Raw genomic sequence first — 20038 nt, 5'->3', positions numbered from 1 at the left:
TTTTTTTTGAGGTCGGGGCTTCTTTAGCTTATTAGGCCTTGTACCTTTTCCATAGGTCGAAACCTGACTATCCGAGCTGGAAACTCGGCCTTTTTCTTTCGCACTTTGAATTTTTGCGGAGATAAGTTTATCCGAGCTGGGAGCTCGTCCTCGGCACTTCGATAGCTATTACACCTCGCGCCTTTTATAGTAGGTCGGAACCTTAGCTCCGGGCCTCTCTGTTTTTGTGAGGTTGGAACTATGTTTTTGTGAGTTGTCCCTGTATGGAAAAAATTTTATATTTTTAGGAGGCTCTTAAGTCCTTCACCAGCCGTGTTCGTTTTCCAGAGATCTTACGAGATCCTGGCTGAGTCGGGGTGGCCTCAAGGCCTTGCCGGTTGTTTTGTGTTTCCAGGAGATCTTACGGGATCCTGTTTTGCTTTGAATTTCCGGGACGACCTCGGGGCCTCTCCGGTTGTTTTTGACTTCAGGAGATCTTACGGGATCCTTTTTTTTTTTTTTTTGAATTTCCGGGACGACCTCGGGGCCTCGCCGGTTGTTTCTGACTTCAGGAGATCTTACGGGATCCTGTTTTTCTTTGAATTTCCGGGACGACCTCGGGGCCTCGCCGGTTGTTTTTGTCTGCAGGAGATCTTACGGGATCCTGTTTTTCTTTGAATTTCTGGGACGACCTTGGGGCCTCGCCGGTTGTTTTTGCAGGAGATCTTACGGGATCCTGGTTTTCTTTGAATTTCCGGGACGACCTCGGGGCCTCGCCGGTTGTTTTTGCAGGAGATCTTACGGGATCCTGGTTTTCTTTGAATTTCCGGGACGACCTCGGGGCCTCGCCGGTTGTTTTTGCAGGAGATCTTACGGGATCCTGGTTTTCTTTGAATTTCCGGGACGACCTCGGGGCCTCGCCGGTTGTTTTTGCAAGATTCAGGCTCATTGGCCTTACTGTCGCTTCGTCATCTCAGCTGGTTTTTGTGCCTTACTGAGGTCTTGTTTTCAAGGGGTCTTTTTGAGCCCTGTTTTTTCTTTTTCATGGAAAATGTTTTTTTATAAAAATAATCACATTGTATAAACAATTTTCATTTATTCATTTTTGTCAAAATACAATGTTTTTCTTTACAAATATTTCAGGGGAAATACCTTTTTAGGTGCTGGATGTTCCAAGCGTGGGGCTCGGGGTTTCCTTGCATATCTTCGATTCGGTATACCCCGGGCTTAACCACTTTTGTCACCTTGAATGGACCTTCCCAGGTTGGTGCTAGCTTGCCTGCGGCTGCTCTTTTTCCTGTAGCTTCCAGGTTTCTTAAAGTCAGGTCTCCCACCTTCAAGCTTCTTTCTCTGACCTTTTGATTGTAATATCTTGCCGCTCGTTGTTGATAAGCAGCAGTTCGGACTTGGGCTTCTTCCCTAACTTCCTCAAGAGCATCTAGGTTGCTCCTTAATTTGTCCCCATTAGCGTTCTCACTAACGAATTGAACTCGATGAGTGGGGATCTGCAACTCAACTGGGACTACAGCCTCTGTGCCGTAAGCAAGTGCAAACGGGGTTTCTTGAGTGGGCGCTCTGGGAGTAGTTCGGAGTGCCCATAGAGTGCTATTGAGTTCTTCTGCCCAATTTTCCTTTGCGCCATCCAACCGCTTCTTTAATCCTTGAAGGATAGCTCTATTAGTGACTTCCGTTTGGCCATTAGTCTGAGGATGAGCCACGGAGGAGAACTTATGCCATATGCCCATGTTCGTCGTGAAGGCTCTGAAAGTGCTGCAGTCAAATTGTCTGCCGTTGTCTGAGATAAGTACTCTTGGTATGCCAAATCTGCAGATGATATGTCCCCATACGAAATCTATCATCTTGCGAGCTGTGATTGTGGCTATTGCTTCTGCCTCTGGCCATTTCGAGAAATATTCCACAGCCACTACTACGAATTTCCTTTGCCCCGTAGTCTTGGGGAAAGGTCCCAGGATGTCAATTCCCCATTGTGAGAAAGGCCATGGACTGGATATGCTTGCTTGAGGAGTGGCAGGGGTCCTGATGGCATTAGCAAATCTCTGACATACGTCACACCTCCGGACAAACTCTTCTGCTTCTTTTTTAACAGTGGGCCAGTAGTATCCTTGCCTGAATATTTTGTTAGCTAATGTCCCTGCTCCCTCGTGAGCTCCACATAGGCCTCTATGTATTTCCTCCATTACCTTTGCAGCTTCTTCCGGACTCAGACACCGGAGCCATGGGCTGGACTTCCCCTTTCTGTACAAAGTTCCCCTTATTACTTGGTAATTGGCAGCCCGAGCTGCTATCTTTCTGGCTTCGTCTTTATCTTCAGGGAGTTCGCCCTTCTCCAAATATTTTAGATAGGGGCTCATCCAAGTTAGGTTTTGTTCCACCTGCAGTACTGTGTTTGTCTTCTTGAAAGCAGGTGTGTTGACATGCTGTATGTATACTTCATCAGGGAGCTGCTCTAACTCTTCTTTGGTCAGTCGACTAAGCAGGTCTGCCTCCTCATTTTCATCTCGAGGTATCCTCTGAAATCTCGTAAATACTCCTCGGCTCGTGAGGTCGGCTTCCACAGCTTTTACTTTATCAAGATAACTCTGCATGATGGGATCTCTGGCCTGATATATTCCCGTCACCTGGTTGATCACCAGCTAAGAGTCACTATTTACTTCGAGGTCGGTTACCCCTATTTCCAAAGCTACCAACATTCCGTTCACCAAGGCTTCATATTCGGCCACATTATTAGAAGCTTTGAATTCTAGCCGTAAGGCATAACATACTTTGAAGCCCTCCGGCCCCTTAAGTATTATCCCAGCGCCACTGCCCTCAGAGCCTGATGCTCCGTCTACATATAGCTTCCAGCTGGACTCTTGGGAAAGCTCTCCCTCTCCTTCTTTGCTTGGTATCTCCGAGGATGATCCTTCCTTCTCCTTGTTGAATGAGCATTATGCTATGAAGTCAGCCAGCGCTTGAGATTTTATAGCTGTCCGAGGTCGGTACTCCAGACAGTAAGGGCTGATTTCCACGGACCATGCTAACATCCGTCCTGAAGTTTCCGGCCTACGTAGGATCTTCTTTAACGGTTGGTCCGTCATCACAACTCCTTGGTGGCCTTCCAGATAAACTTTGAATTTCCGGACTGCTAACAACAAGGCATACGCCAATTTTTCAATGTTCGAGTATCTGACCTCAGTGTCTCTGAGTACCTTGCTGACGTAGAAAACAGGTTTTTGCTCCCCTTCTTCCACTCTTACTAGTACTGCGCTGACTGCTTGCTTTGAGGCTGCCAAGTATATCAAGAGTTCTTCCCCTTTTACGGGGCTACTGAGCACGTGAGGTGAGCTGAGGTATTCCTTAAGCTCTGTGAAGGCTTTTTGGCAGTCTTCTGTCCATTCAAAATTCGGGACCTTCCTCAATTTTTTGAAGAATGGCAAACACTTTTCTGCCGACCTTGACATAAATCGATGAAGCGCCACTACTCTCCCGGTTAATCTCTGGACGTCTCTTACACAGGTTGGCTCTGGCATATTCAATATGGCTTCCACTTTCTCCGGATTGGGCTCAATGCCTTTTCCACTCACCATGTACCCCAAGAATTTTCCTCCCCTGATGAAGAAAGCGCACTTTGCTGGATTCAGCTTCATCCTATATTGATCTAACACCCCAAATATCTCCCTTAAATCCGTTATATGTTGTTGAAAAGTTGAACTTTTAACCACCATGTCATCCACATACACTTCTACATTCCTGCCGATCTGGTTTTTAAAGATTTTATTCATTAATCGTTGGTAAGTTGCCCCGGCGTTTCTTAATCCGAAGGGCATAGCTCTGTAGCAGTAAGTCCCGTCTTCAGTTATAAATGAGGTCTTCTCCTCATCCGTTTTTTCCATTGGTATTTGGTGGTAACCAGACATAGCATCCAAAGAAGACATATAATCAAAACCAGCTGTTGAGTCGACCATCTTATTAATATCGGGGAGGGGGTAACAATCTTTAGGGCAGGCCTTATTCAGGTCGGTAAAATCTATACACATCCTGTATTTGCCATTGGCTTTTTTGACTAACACAGGATTTGCCAACCACTGTGGGTACATGACCTCCCTAATAAAGCCTGCCTCTTCTAGCTTCTGCACCTCTTCCTGGGTAGCCTGCTGCTTCTCTCTTCCCATTACTCTCTTCTTTTACTTTACTGGTCTGGCCTCGGGGAGGACATTCAATTGGTGTGTCATCACTTTGGGGTCAATTCCCGGCATGTCTGAGGGCTTCCATGCGAAGGTCGGTGAGTGACTTCGGATCAGGGCCATGGCTTCACCTTTTTGTTCTTTGGTGAGGCCGGCATTGAGACTGAAGACCTTACTCGTTTCTTCTTCTGATAGGGAGAAAGTCTCCAGCTCTCCAACAGGCTCTGTCCGGGCTTCCTTTGTCTCATCCCTGACCTCCAAAACTTCCGAATCAAGCGCTTCTCCGGTTGAGTTCGGTTCCGTCACTGTGGCCAAGTATACTGCCCTTGCTTCCTCCTGGCTTCCCCGGACCATTCCCACTCCTCCTTCCGTTGGGAACTTGAGTGCCAGAAACCTGATGCTAGTGACAGCTTCGAAACTGAACAACGCCGGCCTCCCCAAAATCGCATTGTAGCTCAGTGGGAGTTTGACCACCAAGAACACCTCATAATGGGTGCGAGCTTTGGGTGCTTTTCCCAAGGTAAGGGCCAGCTTCACCTTCCCTTCTACAAGTACCGGTGCTCCTCCGATCCCTTTGATGGGTGACTGGTCCCGAACCAGCTGTTCCTCTGGGATTCCCATCTGCTGGAAAACCCGATATGGCAATAAGTTAACCTTACTCCCATCATCCACCAGAACCTTCTTCACCCGAAAATTATGAATGACTGCTTCAATGACAAGCGCGTCATCATGGGGCATCTGAATGCCCTGTGCATCCTCCGAAGAGAAAGCGATGGTCATGGGAGAGTGTTCAACGATCTGCATAACCTCGCCATTGCTGGTCTCCCCTTCCCGGTTTCTCTTCTTTCCTCGACGGTTCATCTGTCCTCCAGTTCCTCCAACGATCATATTAATAGTCCCACTGGACCCATCGTTCACTGGTCCCGCTCCAGTTCTCCTGGGCATCTGGGCTGCCGGACCGGGTTGAGGCCTCTGCCCCTCCGGTTTCTTCACAAAATTTTTGAGATGCCCCCTTTTTATCAATCTTTCAATCTCCGCAATTAACTGAAAACAGTTATTTGTATCGTGGCCATGCGTGCGATGGTACTGACAATACTTGTCAGAATTCCTCTGATCTGCTTCTGACTTCAAAGGTTTGGGCCACTGGAGAAACTCCTTATCCTGGACAGCCATGAGCACCTCGGCTCTGGACGCATTTAATGGAGTCGGTTTCTCCGGGACCCAAGGAGGGAGCACTCTCGGTTCGAGAACCCGAGGAGGAGGAGGCCTTTGATCCCTTCTTTCCCAGGCCTGCTTGTACGGCTCAGGCCTTTTTCCACGCTTCTTCTCGTGTTTCTCCGACCTCCCCTCCTCCGGGGCTTTCTCTTTTCCTTCCCCCCCTTTGGCAAATCTACTCGTTACTAAGGCGTCATCCTGCCTTATATACTTTTCCGCCCTCTTCATCAACTCGGCCAGTGAGGTTGGAGGTTTCCTGCTCAGAGAACCAAAGAACTCGGCAGAGGTTGTTCCCTTTTGCATGGCCTCTACCGCCCTTCCTTCGTCAAGCTCGGGAATCTGCAGGGCCTCCGTATTGAAATGGGCGACATACTCTCTGAGGGATTCACCAGCTTTTTGTCTCACTGTTTCCAGATAGCTCGTCTTCCTATCTGCTGGCACCCCGGCTACGAACCGGCTAATGAAGCGGGTGGCCAGATCTCCGAAACTTTTAATGCTTCCGGCCTCCAGGCTGTTGAACCATGCTCTCGCTGGCCCCGAGAGCGTTGTTGAGAACACCTTGCACATCAGAGCATCTGACAGAGTTTGCAACTCCATGAAGGTCTTATAGTTCATGACATGCTCTCTCGGGTTACCAGCTCCATTATAGGCCGCCATCGGCGGCATCATAAACTTTTTGGGAACGGTCTCCTGCTGCATTAACTTTGAGAAGGGAGAAGAAGTAGGCAAGGAGGTTTGACTCTGATCTTTCTTACCTAGCTCGGCTAGGAGCTGCTCCTTCAACCTTTTCAGCTTTTGGTTCATTTTCTCGTCGTCCGGGTTGGATCTTTTGCCCAAACTGCATTCTTCCTCCTCTGTTTCAGTTCCCGTTTCTCTGGTTGTTTCGGCAGAATAGTCGTTCACCTCTTCATTTTCTATCAACTCTCTTGCCCTTCGCCCATGAATTCGGGCCTCCGGTTCTTCCTCTTCTCCGGCATCGTGGTTGTTAGTTCGGAGGCGGGCAGAGGTAGGTTGGGGTTCATCGGTTCTGGGTTCCTCCACTACTGGGAGTGCGTTTACTGGGGTGCTAAGTCCCCTTTGTTGCATTATCTGGCCCAACCAGTGAGCAGTGGTTTGTAGCTGGAGAGCCATGGTTTGAATGTCTTGGTTAGACAGGGTCATGGTGGGAGTATTCCCTGCCAGGCTTGGCGAGGGATTAAGAGAAATAGGTGTTTGGTTATTCAACGTTGTAGGGCTAGAAAAGGAGAACTGCTGCCCATCTTGGGCAGAGCTCAGGTCATTTGGAATATTAAGGTTACTGTCTTGGTGGTTTGCCATCGTGGATCTCAGTGGGTTTTGAAAGTGAAAACTCCGGTGATGAAAAGATCTCCTTCGTTTCCCACAGACGGCGCCAATTGATGATCTGAGATCCAATGGAATAGGGTTTTACAAGGGTTTTGTATTACTGAATAAGGCATGTCTTTTCTGAGGAGGGGACTCTCCTTTTATACATTGTCTTGCCTGCTGGTGACGTGTAAAGGTCTCTCCAGGATTGGGCCACGCGTCTCTGCCATGCGGATTCGGAGGTACTAGAGTATCAGCCGCCTGCTCCATGCGCAACGGCCTCTGATTCTCCTCGTGCGTACGTTCGAATGGATCCGCCAGGCTGTCTGGTGAATGTTATTCCGGGTCCTGGGCTGGGCTGAGAGTTGGGCCGGATGTTAGGCCTGAGTGGAGAGGGCCTGCTTCGTGCGGACCGGGTCGGCTTGAGTGAGAAAGATGGGTCGAGCCCGATCTTGAAGGTTGGATGAGCCAGGCTTGTTATGTATATCAGGTGTGTGGGTCTCTACGTCATGGGCCTTGGGCTATGGTCAAGCCTCTGATCCGGGGTGAAGGAATCCAGCGGTCATCATAAAGATTTCATCTTTTAGAAATAAAAATCCATATCAAATAATTTAATTTTAATGTTATGTAATGATGATGCCACATGCAATTGAATGATAATGTTTGTAAATTATGATTTATCAGGCAATGTTTAGTTTCAGTTCTTCAACTATAAATTATAAAAGGATTCATGAAGGAAAGAATTGGTGAAAGGGCGCAGAATTGCGTCTTTTGCTAGTACTTGGTGACTCGTGGGGTCCCAGATCAATCTAGAAGGCATGAGTGGATTCACCAAAGAGGATATCACCTGCGCCCCTCACCTATGATCCTTTGTTGTAAGTTCCCCATGTTCTGGCTTGGTTGCACTTCCTTATGTCTTGATCTGGCATATCTTCCTTAGTTGTGGATCCTTGCATGGCAGCCGGCAGTTGAAACTCTTCTTTTGCTCTTGCGGCAGCGTTCGGCTGCATCTACTTTAGGGTGCCAAATCTTGTAAGCTTCGGGGTTGAAGACGCTTTCTGTTAGGGTTTACCCTGTTGGGGCTTTGAGCTTCCTCCTTGGGGCTTGGTTTCTAGGTCCAGTAGCTGTTTCTTTTTTCTTTTTTCTTTTCCATTTTTTATTCTGTATTGGGCCTCTCTTAAGTTTTAGTCAACTTAATTTCCCCAAAAAAAAAATAAAAGTTTTACTCAACTCTTGGCTTTTAATGCTTAATGGAATTACTCTATCTTTGAAAAAAGCAAAAAGGAAGAATTACAGTACTTGTCCCGATTAAATGATTCTTGGTACTATAGATATTTCCGTGTACTCCTCTACACATATACCATGTCCATTAAGAGGAATAGCTCCTCAAAACTTCTGGCTCTCCTTAGCACTTGACCAATTTCATGAAAGGTAAAAGAGGGACTGGACAGAGATTTTCCATCTAATTTCACCTTTTTTTTTTTTAGCAAATTGTGGAATTCCACTTCATATCTGTGAACGGCTAGAATCAGCTTTTATCCTTCTTCTTCTTTTTTTTTTCCTCCATAAAAGAAAAATAAAATGAAGTTGCTTATTAAATTAATCAATATAAAAATAACAAATTATTCTGTACTTTGGAATATTTTGCAATTTGGGTGAAAATTTATGGACCATATATTAAACTGTATTTTGCACTAGACATTGTGATGTGCTCAATCAATTTTTAACATTTCTTCACCATGTTTTCTTTTGTTGTCACTCAAAATAGGTTAGGTTGAACTGGAGGCCATGTGGGTCCCTTTATCCCCAACATCCCTATAACGTTAAATCAATTTTTGCTTCAAGAAGAATTCAAAGCCACTAACCCTGGAGCCTGGAGGTGATGTTATTGGCTTTATGGTCCATCCTTCTACGAGTCCGTACATATTCGCATTGATCAATTATACTTTCGTTATATATCTCATAAAGAATATATAATCACAAAAATTCTAAATAAAGACATAGGCCAATCGTATACGAAGTCAATAAGCAGAGAAAGTACGTAATAATCATGATTTGAACCATAGTGGTTGGAAGCTCATTAGCTAGGGTTTTGTGCTAGCCAGCTAGCTTTGTGAAGTTAGTTTCCAAAAGTTGTTTTGAACTTTCCTAACTACACATATCTCAGACAGAATCGTTGAATATATTGAACATTTTCAGAGAAGACGTGTGCATGCCTTCTCAATCACAGGTTCAATATATTTTATTGAGAATTTTGTTGATCGACGGTGGAGGAGAGCATGCATGCACGTATCACACGCTTCGTTCTCTGAATTATTTTATTTTAGCAAATGTGATTCCAGTAACCTAAATGGATTAATCCATCACTTTTTGGTATGATGGAGAAAGCAGCAATGTGTCTGTTGAATTCAGTATAAATATTGGGGCTGATTGGATAAGAGATATATTTTTTTTTCAACATAAATTCGAAACACATGCGATGGTAAATCTTAGAGACTTAAATTTTATTCTCCCAATTTACAATTTCCAATTTTTATTTTAAAAAAAAAACTTTTAACTAATAAATAGATGATAAATTAACTAAAATTATATTTTTTTAAAATAAAAATATTAATAAGTTTCACATTCGATTTTAAATTAATAACATTTTATTAGCGTCCAGATGCATATAAACGAGTTTTATCTAAAAAATTTCCCATCAAACATGCCATGCGCCCCCAGAGCATGACTTCTAGGCCCCATCTGCTCTTGGTCACCTGTCATCGCCTAAAGGTTACACTTCAATTTGGCCCGTCCTTTTTGGTTCTTCTCCAAAACCATTTTTCTCACCAGCTTCCTCGCCTTGATAAATCTAAACTGGTAGCAATTCCCCCGCCAACTACTTTCCAATCACAACATGAAGGTTTGAAGTTATCACATTCATTTTACTGATTTCTCACTGCACTTATATGGTAGTACTTTAAGTTATCTACGCTTTTGGATTAATGGTTTCGTTTCCTGCCCTACAGATTTTCAATTGGGTGCAAAGGAGGTTTCATCATAGTGCCCTTAAAGGTTTGATAGTTTTCCTTTTTCTTTTCTTTTTTTCCCTTTTCTCTCTTTTCTTTTGGCTATTTTTGTTGGGTGTTATTGTCATTGTTGTCTACACATTTAGAAAAATAAATGGACGAACCTTTCTTCTTCTTTTTTTTTTTTTTTTTTTTTTGTGTTTATATATATATATGAAAAAAAAAAGAGAATTGGACAGATGGGTTAGCCCGAAATATGAAAAAGGTTGAATCTATTACAAGTGAAGCTGACAAGCAAGCATTACTGAAACAAGTAGCGCTGGTCGATGTGCTTGATGGCTGGAAAGATGGCATTTTGAGAATTGGCACATTAGGGCTTGACCCTTTAAAGCCCTTTAATCAACAGCATGAATATTTTGTTCTGGAAAGAGAAGAAGAAGAAGAAGAAGAAGAAGAAGAAGAAGAAGAAGGATACAACGATAGTGAGTATAATGACGAAGAAGAGGAACAAGATCGATACTCGTTCCATAGTGATGACGCAGATGGCAACATGAATGAGGAAGAAGAAGAAGAAGAAAACCCTTTAATTTGTACGAGATTTGAGCACAACTTTGAAGAGCTTGCATCAACTTTTGATGCAAATACTGTGAAATCTAAAGAGATAATTCTCTTCAGTCCAATAGAGACCGACTCAAATGTCCATGAGAATGATGAAAGAGAAAGGAAAGGAGAAAGAACAACACTGGCAGAACTGTTCTTGGCAGATTCTGAGATGAAAAAGAAGCAGGAATCTTTTGAATTTGAGACCGACATAGGTAAAAAGCAAGCTGTTGGTGCCAAGAATGGGCTATTCTTTGCCAAGAAGCTCATACCTCATGTGGGAGAGGATTCACGTCCAATCAAGAAATTTCACCAAGTGAGTAATGCAAACTTCAGTCACCGTGTATTTTTTTTCTCCCTTGGGTTGCAATCAATGTGACGTTTCTATGATACGTACTTGTACATAGTTGATGAGGAGGATGCTGAAGAGAAAAATCCATCCAGAACTTGAAGGAAAAAGCCAGAAAAAAGACAGTCAAAGCAAGCCCGCCATTATGGAAGCTGCAGGAATTAGCAATGGAAATGAAAGCGGTGAATCAGTTTCCCTGCTTCCAACTCCCCCAAGGTACTTAATTTTCCAATAATTTTGTTACATAAGCTTTTTCTTCACTTTTATTACAATATATCTCGAACTTTTTATGGACATAATATCCAGCACTGTAATATGTTTTATTATTTGCTGCATTTACTATAATTTTCTTATTTTGATTTTATATAATTTAGTTTATCAATAATTGCTGAAGTTATAAATCAGATGAGTTGCGCAAGTTGTTTTGAGCATCTGATGAATCATTAAACTATGATGTGCTTAAATACAATCTAGAGAACATGATTAACCCTAATGCATACAGATGATTAAGAAAAAAAGTGATTAAAACAAGTACTGTTGAAGTTTTATATGCAGTGAATGAACATGCATGTCCAAAAACCAAATCATTTAAGTGCTGATTTAGAATATGATTTGTCGGAATTGAATAATATGAATTTAGTACAATGCATAACTACAATATGTTTAAACATCCAAGCATTGAGTGCGCAACAATCCAATCCTCACACATGGGACCCAGACAATTACTATAAATAACTTTTTGAATTTATTATCTACAATAATTAACTCAAATTAACTAATCAGCTTGGATCTGGAATTTTGAAATCACACATTCAACCAAACTGAGGGGCTCCACATATTCTGTGATTTTCGATGGATGTGAACACTAATCATGATAAGGCAAGAGGGGAACCTCATTGAAAGGAAACTAGAAAGATGAATCCAAATTAGGAAGGTGACAAAAGGTCTAAAGTTATGTTATTAGCAATCATCAACATATACCTTATTTCGTTTGCACTGTGGTTTTGCAGGTCTTTCCGTATGAGCTTTGAGTGATGACCTAATTTTAATGTATTAATTGTATGGGACTAATATTGTAAGTAAAATTATGTGGACAATGTTACGTATGTGTGGCGTTGCAGCATATGATTTTGTTGTACAAGCTTTTGGATAATTTGTAAATATGTTGGATGTTCGGTTGTAACAAATGTTCATAGGGTTTTGATTTGTACTATTGTTTGACAGTTCTGTAAGATATTAAAATATATATATATTTATATATTTGAAAGTTCGAAAGTTTTTTATGATTAAAATATATAAAAAATTTTTAATTAAAAATAAACTTTAAAATAATAATAAAGTCAAAAAGCGGATTTTCTTTTTCATACCGAAACTAGGAGGAAACGGGTTATTTATTGGGCTTAGTATAGCTGTTTTGGATTTGTTAGGGCGCAACCATGCATATTGGCCCATAAAAGCTAGCAGACCCACTTTACCATGTCCGTTAGCTCTCTTGAGCGCAAGTGTCCGTTTTCATTCAGCCAAGCCACTTCGATGGAAATAATAAATAAATAGAAGAATATGAAAAGGATGGGTAGTTGGAAATCAGACTCATATTATTCACGTTGTCTATTTGGTAGGTGGAATTTACCAATTCTGGCTACAAAAAGTGCAACTATACTCTATCTACTGCACTTCATAATTCCATCCTAAAACTAATGCCCCCTATGAATCTACCATATCTTTTTTTAAAAAAAAAGTATTTTCGATAAATTTATTGCACAGCATTTTTATATTAAAATTAAAATTTAAATTTAAAATCAAGAAATCTTTATAAATGGAATTATTTAAAATATAAATGCACCGTTAATTATAAATTAAATTAAAATTTTAACGGGTCAATTGTTATAGGTGGGGTAAAAATGTGGAAATTTTTTGTAATAATAGCAAACTAGAAAGGAATAGAAAAAAGGCCAAAGGTTATTTACGCGATTTTATATATACATCTTAGGTCTTTGGTAAGAGGTGCTTAAAGCTGAAGGAGTTGGCTTCTGTTTCTCTCTCCTTCTCTCTCTTTCAGATGTAAGATCATTTCATCTTTATTAGTGTTTTCAATATACTCTGTAGATTCTATCCCACTTGGATGTTTTCTGGATTATTCTTTTTCTAACTTTTCTTTCTCAATAATTTTAATTTTCTGTTGTTACTGGGGCTTTGATTCGATTACAGCAGATGGCTACAAAACCCAAAATCTATCATTTTGATGAAGTTGCAAAGCATAATGATAGACACGATTGCTGGCTTTTAATCCATGGGAAGGTCTGTTCTCAATTTCTCATTCAATTCTTTTCTAAGTTGGGAGAATTAAAGATCACAACTTCTGTGTTCGATGTTGTTTGCTTACAATCGGAAAAGATCACAGTGGAAAGATTTTGTATTTTGATATTACTTAACCTTAAACTGCTGCATCAGGTGTATAATGTTACCCGTTTTCTGGAGGAACACCCTGGAGGAGAAGAAGTATTGATTGCAGCTAGCGGTGAGATTGCAACTCTGTAGTCAACCCACCAAGCTCGCTAGTCAAGGGATTTCGTTCTTCCATACAAGCCTAATTTAATCAAATATCATGTGTAATTTTGCAGAGAAAGATGCGACTGATGATTTCGACGATGTTGGTCACAGCTCATCCGCAAAAGAGCTGATGAACAAGTACTACATCGGTGACGTTGATGTCAAAACCGTTCCACCCCCCGGGAAGAAGTATACTCCTCCTCCAATTAATCCTCCAAAGGCAATAAACAAGTACTATGCAATGTTGGCGAAGCTCTTACAGCTCTTGTTACCACTGCTGATCCTGGGTGGAGCATTTGCGGTGCGATCAGCGATCAAAAGGGACTAGTACCTGTTTGATAATTTTCCTTAGAGGAAAAACTATACAAGTCTCAGAACGCATTTTGTTGTTTCAACTGTTTTGCTTAATAGCAAATCTCTGTATCTTGTTTCTAAATTCTAATAATAAATGGGCTTCTTCTTTCATGTTATGTTTTGCAGATGAGTGCTTCCTCCACTTTATTATTGGCCGAAAAAAGAAAGAAAATCATTCTTCTTTCTTTGCTTGTTAATATTGGACCACATCCTTTCTGTTCCCTCTTTGTTGAGGAGCTTAATAAACCATGATTCTAGCTCTCTCGGTATCCCATTTCTACTCAAATCTTAGTTTAAGGATGTTAATGAGTTAGCAGTAAATGAGATAACAGGGAATCTGAATCTAATGCTAACATTGACCCATTTAGAGGATCAATAAATTCTTTTAGTGTGAGAATCACTCCTTAGCAGCTGCCAAGCCTGCCATGTCCTCCAAGGGGGAAATCCTTGTGACACTTTTTTCATTTCCAATTTGGGAAATGCGATGTACTCTCTCATTTTATGGGTGAAAACATATAATAATTAATAATTATGGAGAAAAAAATATGATAAATATTTCTGTTAGGTCCCAGTCAAAGCTAATAAAGAAAAGAAGAAAATAATTGGGAATAAAATTGGTTTGTAATTCATTGATGATTAATAACAGATACACAAAGCTATTTATAAGAATAAAACTTAAAACAACTAGCCCTATGCTCAAGCCACTAACAGCAATTACTCCCAAAAAAATAGCTAAGAATCAGCTAGTCAGTTGAAATACACAATCCTGACTTATTCCAACTTAAATAAAAGAATTATTCAAAAATAGAAATCAACGTTAAAAATACGCAGCAGCAGAGCAGAAGGCAATTCTAACAAGAAGTCAACTTAAATATTTCTTGGGCACTCTCTTAGTCCTTTGAGGTCTATCACTGCTCCCCTCATTCACAATAACCTTGTCCTCAAGGTTGGAAGTAGAAAATCTATCAAACAGATCCGCTGTATCCTCCCAAGTTGCATCTTCAACTGGCAAGGTCTTCCACTGAACAAGACTTTCCTCAACAAGTCTAGATCCTTGCTTAACCCACCTAGTGTCCAGTACTGCTTGTGGCTCCAAAAGAACATCACCATTATCATCAAAAAGAGGTAAAGTGGCTGCTACTGGCACATCGTCGCCAACCTTACCAATATGTTTTTTGAGCGCTGAAATATGGAAAACAGGATGGACCTTGGAACCTTCAGGTAATTGTAACCGATATGCGACGCTGCCAATTTTAGCTAATATTTGAAAAGGCCCATAGTAACGGCTGGCCAACTTTTGATAGGCTCTCCGGGCAACCGAATGTTGGCGGTACCGCTGCAATTTCAAATAAACCCAATCTCCCACCTGAAATTCAACATCCTTTCGTTTGGCATTAGCTCGCTGCCGCATTTGGTTAACTGAATGAGAAAGTGTGGCTTTAAGTTGCTGAAGAATCTCATCACGACTAGCCAAAACCTGATCTGCTTCATGGACAGGAGTTGTACCCGCATCATATCGTGGAATAGTTGGTGGAGGTCTGCCATAAAGTGCCAAGAAAGGGGACATTCCAATAGAAACATGGAAAGAAGAGTTATACCAGAATTCTGCCCAGGGAAGATAAAGACTCCACTTTCGTGGCTGGTGGGAAGTGAAACAACGGAGATATTGTTCAAGGCATCTGTTAACAACCTCCGATTGACCGTCCGTTTCTGGGTGGTAAGAAGAACTCATCTTAAGCTTGGTGCCGGATAACTTGAAGAATTCCTGCCAAAAATGACTAACAAAAATACGATCACGGTCACTAACAATTGACCTCGGCATCCCATGCAGCTTAACAACTCCTTCAACAAATTTTTCGGCAACTGTTTTGGCAGTAAAAGGATGTGTTAAAGCCAAAAAATGAGCATATTTGCTGAGACGATCAACCACCACCAAAATTGAGTTCTTGCCATTAGAATTTGGAAGGCCTTCGATGAAGTCCATTGTAATATCATCCCAAACTTGATGAGGGATTGATAAAGGCTGTAAAAGTCCGGCTGGAGTGGAAGTTGATGATTTATTTTTCTGGCAAACTGAACAAGCAGCAACATAATCTTGGACGGACTTTGGCAAAGAAGGCCAATAAAATTGTGCAGCAATTCTTTTGCGTGTTCTCAAAACACCAGAGTGACCACCACTTGGGGAATCATGAAATTCCTGTAAAATCTGAATAATTAAATTAGAATCAGGAGGAATAACAACACGATTCTTGTAAAGAATCAGTCCAGCCCGCCATAAATATGGTTTGCCTGGATCATCGGCAGCCAATTTTCCAATTCGAACCATGTAAGGGTGTGTCTGAGCTGCTTCCCGTAAAGAATCCCATAAAGTGGTTTGAGGACTGAAAAGAGCATCAAGACTAGGACTCCCAGCAATCCTTGATAATGCATCAGCCGCAATATTTTCTCTTCCGGGCTTATATCTGATCTCGTAGTCATACCCAAGCAGCTTAGAAATCCATTTTTGTTGTTCTGGAGTAACAATCTGTTGTTCTAATAAGAACTTAAGGCTCTTCTGATCTGTTTGAATTAAGAACCGTCTGCCTAATAAGTATGGCCTCCACGTACGAATTGCGTGTACAATTGCAAACATCTCCTTAGCATAGGTAGACCAGGCCTGCTTAGAAACACCCAAGGATTTGCTCATAAAGGCAATGGGTTTATCCTGTTGAGTTAGGACAGCTCCAATTCCTTTATTCGAAGCATCTGTAGTTATAACAAAATCCTCATTAAAATTAGGCATAGCTAATGTTGGTGTAGAGGACATAGCATTCTTCAATTCTGTAAAAGATTGTTCTGCTTCATTCGACCAGGCAAATCTCCCCTTTTTAAGCAAATCAGTCAATGGCCGAGCAATCATGCCATAGTGGCGAACAAACTTCCTGTAATAGCCTGTAAGACCTAAAAAACCACGTAGATCAGAGACATTAGCAGGTTTAGGCCAATCAATCATTGCCCGAATTTTTCCTTGATCCACCGTTACCCCTTCATGAGAAACAATATGACCCAGATATTCAATTTGTTGCTGCCCAAATGCACATTTACTGAGTTTGATAAAAAACTTATGTTGCCGCAATATTTCAAAAGCGATTTTAACATGTTCAAGATGCATGGTCCAATTGGGGCTATAAATCAAAATATCATCAAAAAATACAAGCACAAATTTACGCAAATAAGGACGAAATATAGAATTCATGAGGGACTGAAAAGTGGAGGGAGCATTACATAATCCGAAGGGCATGACTAAGTATTCATAATGACCGTTATGGGTGCGGAAGGCTGTTTTATGAACATCATCGGAATGGACTCGTACCTGATGGAAACCCGCCCGAAGGTCAATTTTTGTAAAATAGGCAGCCCCATGGAGTTCATCCAACATATCATCAACTGTAGGAATTGGAAATCTGTCTTTGACAGTGACAGCATTTAAGGCCCTATAATCGGTACAAAACCGCCAAGAGCCGTCCTTTTTCTTAACAAGTAAAACGGGAGAAGAGAAAGGACTTGTGCTTGTTTGAATTAGCCCCAATTTTAACATGTCATGAACTTGTTTCTCAATCTCAGCTTTTTGAAAATATGCGTACCTGTATGGACGAACATTAACAGGATCCGTCCCTTCTTTTAGGATGATGCGATGATTAATTTCCCTTTCCGGAGGTAGCTCAGTTGGCAGTTGATATATGTCAGCATATTGATAGAGTAATTGCCGCATATCTGGATGGATTTCATCTGGTAGTGATTCCTGCTGAATTTGAAAGCAAAGTGCAAACATAGAATTTCCATGGCGTAATTCCTTTGACATCTCCTTGAAGGAATTTGGTTGAATAAATTGACTGTCAATCCCTTTAAGAAATCGGAGTCGACCATCCCATAAGAATTTCATGGTCAGATGCTTCCAATTGCAGTTCACATCCCCTAATTGTCGTAGCCATTGGATCCCTAACACCATATCCAACCCCATTAGAGGCAAAGAGTATAATGTAACAGAGAAAGATATACCTTGAACCTTGATAGGGACGTTATGAAATTTTCCATTGCACTGCAAGTAACCCCCATTGGCGACTTTCACCCTGCTCGGCCGGATTGGCGTTGCTGGAATTTTGAGGGATTCTGCCAGCTTCTCATTGATAAAATTGTGGGTGGAACCACTGTCAATAAGAACAATCAACTCCGCCGATCCGATTTTAACCAGAACTCGCATAGTCTGAGCATTGGACCACCCAGTTAGAGCATGAATGGAAATTTCAGGTTCATCTTCTTCATCCTCTTCCTCAGTGCCGCCATCTAACAAGAGTAATTGAGGTTTGGCGCACCTATGCCCAGGAGTAAATTTTGCATCGCAGTTAAAGCACAGCCCAGCAGACCTTCGTTTTTGCATCTCTTCCCATGAAAGGCGTTTTACAGGAGTGGAAGCCTTATCTTTCGTTGGAGATAGAGAGCTTGAGCGACTGAATTCTCGCACAGTCTTCTTTTGTCTCTGCAGTTGTTCATCTCGCATCCGAGCATAATTAATGGCTTCCTTTAGTGACTTAGGTTTAAACATCCTAATGCCATCAGAGATTTCTGTTTTTAGGCCGCCCATAAAAGTTCCCACAAGGGCTTTCTGAGTCCAACCCTTCACCTTGTTCCCCAGCCGTTCAAACTCGCGTTGATATTCCCTCAACGGTCCTGTTTGTTGTATTTTTGAAAGGGACTCGTCGAAATCCTCGCAGTCAGTGGGACCAAAGCGAGCCCATAATTCATCGACGAAAATATCCCATGAAACGAGCTTGCCTTCTTCCTTATATGAGCTTTGGAGCCATCTCCACCACTGATTAGCTTCACCTTGGAGGTGATAAGAAGCCAAATACACCCTTTCGGAAGGATCAGTTTGCTGGTAATCAAAGAACTGATCAACTTTGGTCATCCATTCCGTTGGGTCGTCTCCCGAGAATCTGGGAAATTCAATTTTGGCGAGTTTGGAGGCAAACAAAGGCCGTCCTCCCTCTTTTGAATTCTCCCTTTGAGGTCTGTCCTGGGTACGCTCACCAATGCTGCTAGATTCCTCTTTGTTGGAAAGAGACATATCTGAGAGTTTAGAAATAGCTGCCTCGATGTTTTGTAGTTTAGCGTTTAGCCCGTTATCCAAATTGCCAACAGAGGTGTTAAGCTGGCCAACAGTGCTTTGGAGCTGCTGAACCGTTGCCTCCAGGCTCTCAATTCGTTCTTTGTTAGACATAATAAAAGAAAAGAGAAGAAAGAAAAAATAGAAAAGAGAGGGATAGTTAGCTCTGATACCAATTGTTAGGTCCCAGTCAAAGCTAATAAAGAAAAGAAGAAAATAATTGGGAATAAAATTGGTTTGTAATTCATTGATGATTAATAACAGATACACAAAGCTATTTATAAGAATAAAACTTAAAACAACTAGCCCTATGCTCAAGCCACTAACAGCAATTACTCCCAAAAAAATAGCTAAGAATCAGCTAGTCAGTTGAAATACACAATCCTGACTTATTCCAACTTAAATAAAAGAATTATTCAAAAATAGAAATCAACGTTAAAAATACGCAGCAGCAGAGCAGAAGGCAATTCTAACAAGAAGTCAACTTAAATATTTCTTGGGCACTCTCTTAGTCCTTTGAGGTCTATCAATTTCTTAACATTTGTGTTTATTTATGAAACTAAGATATTTTCATAAAGATATTTTAAATATATCTTTATTAATATTAGTCCATCTAATTAATAAACTGCCTTATTTTTAACATTCTAACTATTATTTGGCATGTTCTTATGGGTGAACGAGCAAAAAGAAAAAAAAAATTGAAGCTTTATCAAACACAAATGGTCTGGTGTAAGTGAACCCAATTGAAGAAAGTAACGAGAGATTTGTTTAATTCCCTTTTCTCTCCTGTTGTCTCTTAAAAGAGCAGCTCTCTTGGCGCTTATCAACCTGTAGCCGGCGGTCTTCATCAGCGGCAATCACACTTACTTGGTCACTTTCTTTTCCTTGTCTTGATGTGCTGTACATTTCCAATTATTCCAAACATTATAAATTTTCAATACGCAAATTGTGGGTGTTTCTTGGTTGTCTTGTTTATTATGGCCTTCTATTAGTGGGCCTAATGTGTGGAGTTATTAGATTAAAATTTAAGTGCTACTAGATCGCCCATCAGTTGGCCGGAATATAACTTCATTTCTATTTAAATTTCATCAGACTTATGTAATTAACAAAACACTGGGAGTAATTATAGATTGAGGGTGGTAAAACATATCAATATATCTCCTTGTATTCATAGTATAATCTTAAAGGCTTAATATCTTAATTATATTTCTCAAAGTCGAAAGATGGAACTTTTGCCTTGAGATTTGTTGTTAATTATAATTATAATTAATGCAGTTAAAAGACCAAGCTGGGAAGATTTCATTGACATTAATTTGGTTGAGAAGCTTTGAGG

At 41.2% G+C, this 20038-nt stretch overlaps 2 protein-coding genes across 3 annotated transcripts; both read left to right on the top strand.

Moving 5' to 3' along the window:
* Positions 1 to 9454: 9454 nt before the first annotated feature.
* Positions 9455 to 11873, top strand: LOC110623378 (protein TILLER ANGLE CONTROL 1). The gene is made up of 5 exons (XM_021768298.2): positions 9455 to 9603; positions 9710 to 9755; positions 9937 to 10625; positions 10717 to 10874; positions 11669 to 11873. The coding sequence occupies exons 1-5, from the start codon at positions 9598 to 9600 to the stop codon at positions 11691 to 11693; spliced, it is 924 nt and encodes a 307-aa protein (XP_021623990.1). The 5' UTR covers positions 9455 to 9597; the 3' UTR covers positions 11694 to 11873.
* Positions 11874 to 12569: 696 nt separating this feature from the next.
* LOC110620603 (cytochrome b5) lies at positions 12570 to 13673 on the top strand. 2 transcript variants are annotated; one of them, XM_021764413.2, is made up of 4 exons: positions 12570 to 12719; positions 12870 to 12956; positions 13110 to 13176; positions 13280 to 13673. In XM_021764413.2, the coding sequence occupies exons 2-4, from the start codon at positions 12870 to 12872 to the stop codon at positions 13534 to 13536; spliced, it is 411 nt and encodes a 136-aa protein (XP_021620105.1). In that variant the 5' UTR covers positions 12570 to 12719; the 3' UTR covers positions 13537 to 13673. The 2 variants fall into 2 exon arrangements, with proteins under 2 accessions (XP_021620105.1, XP_021620098.1); XM_021764406.2 differs by having other exon boundaries at positions 12574 to 12719; positions 12867 to 12956.
* Positions 13674 to 20038: the final 6365 nt, after the last annotated feature.

This window comes from Manihot esculenta, chromosome 1 (assembly GCF_001659605.2).
Source record: "Manihot esculenta cultivar AM560-2 chromosome 1, M.esculenta_v8, whole genome shotgun sequence".
Classification (NCBI taxonomy): Eukaryota; Viridiplantae; Streptophyta; class Magnoliopsida; order Malpighiales; family Euphorbiaceae; genus Manihot; species Manihot esculenta.
This window is presented reverse-complemented; position numbering and strand designations above follow the sequence as displayed.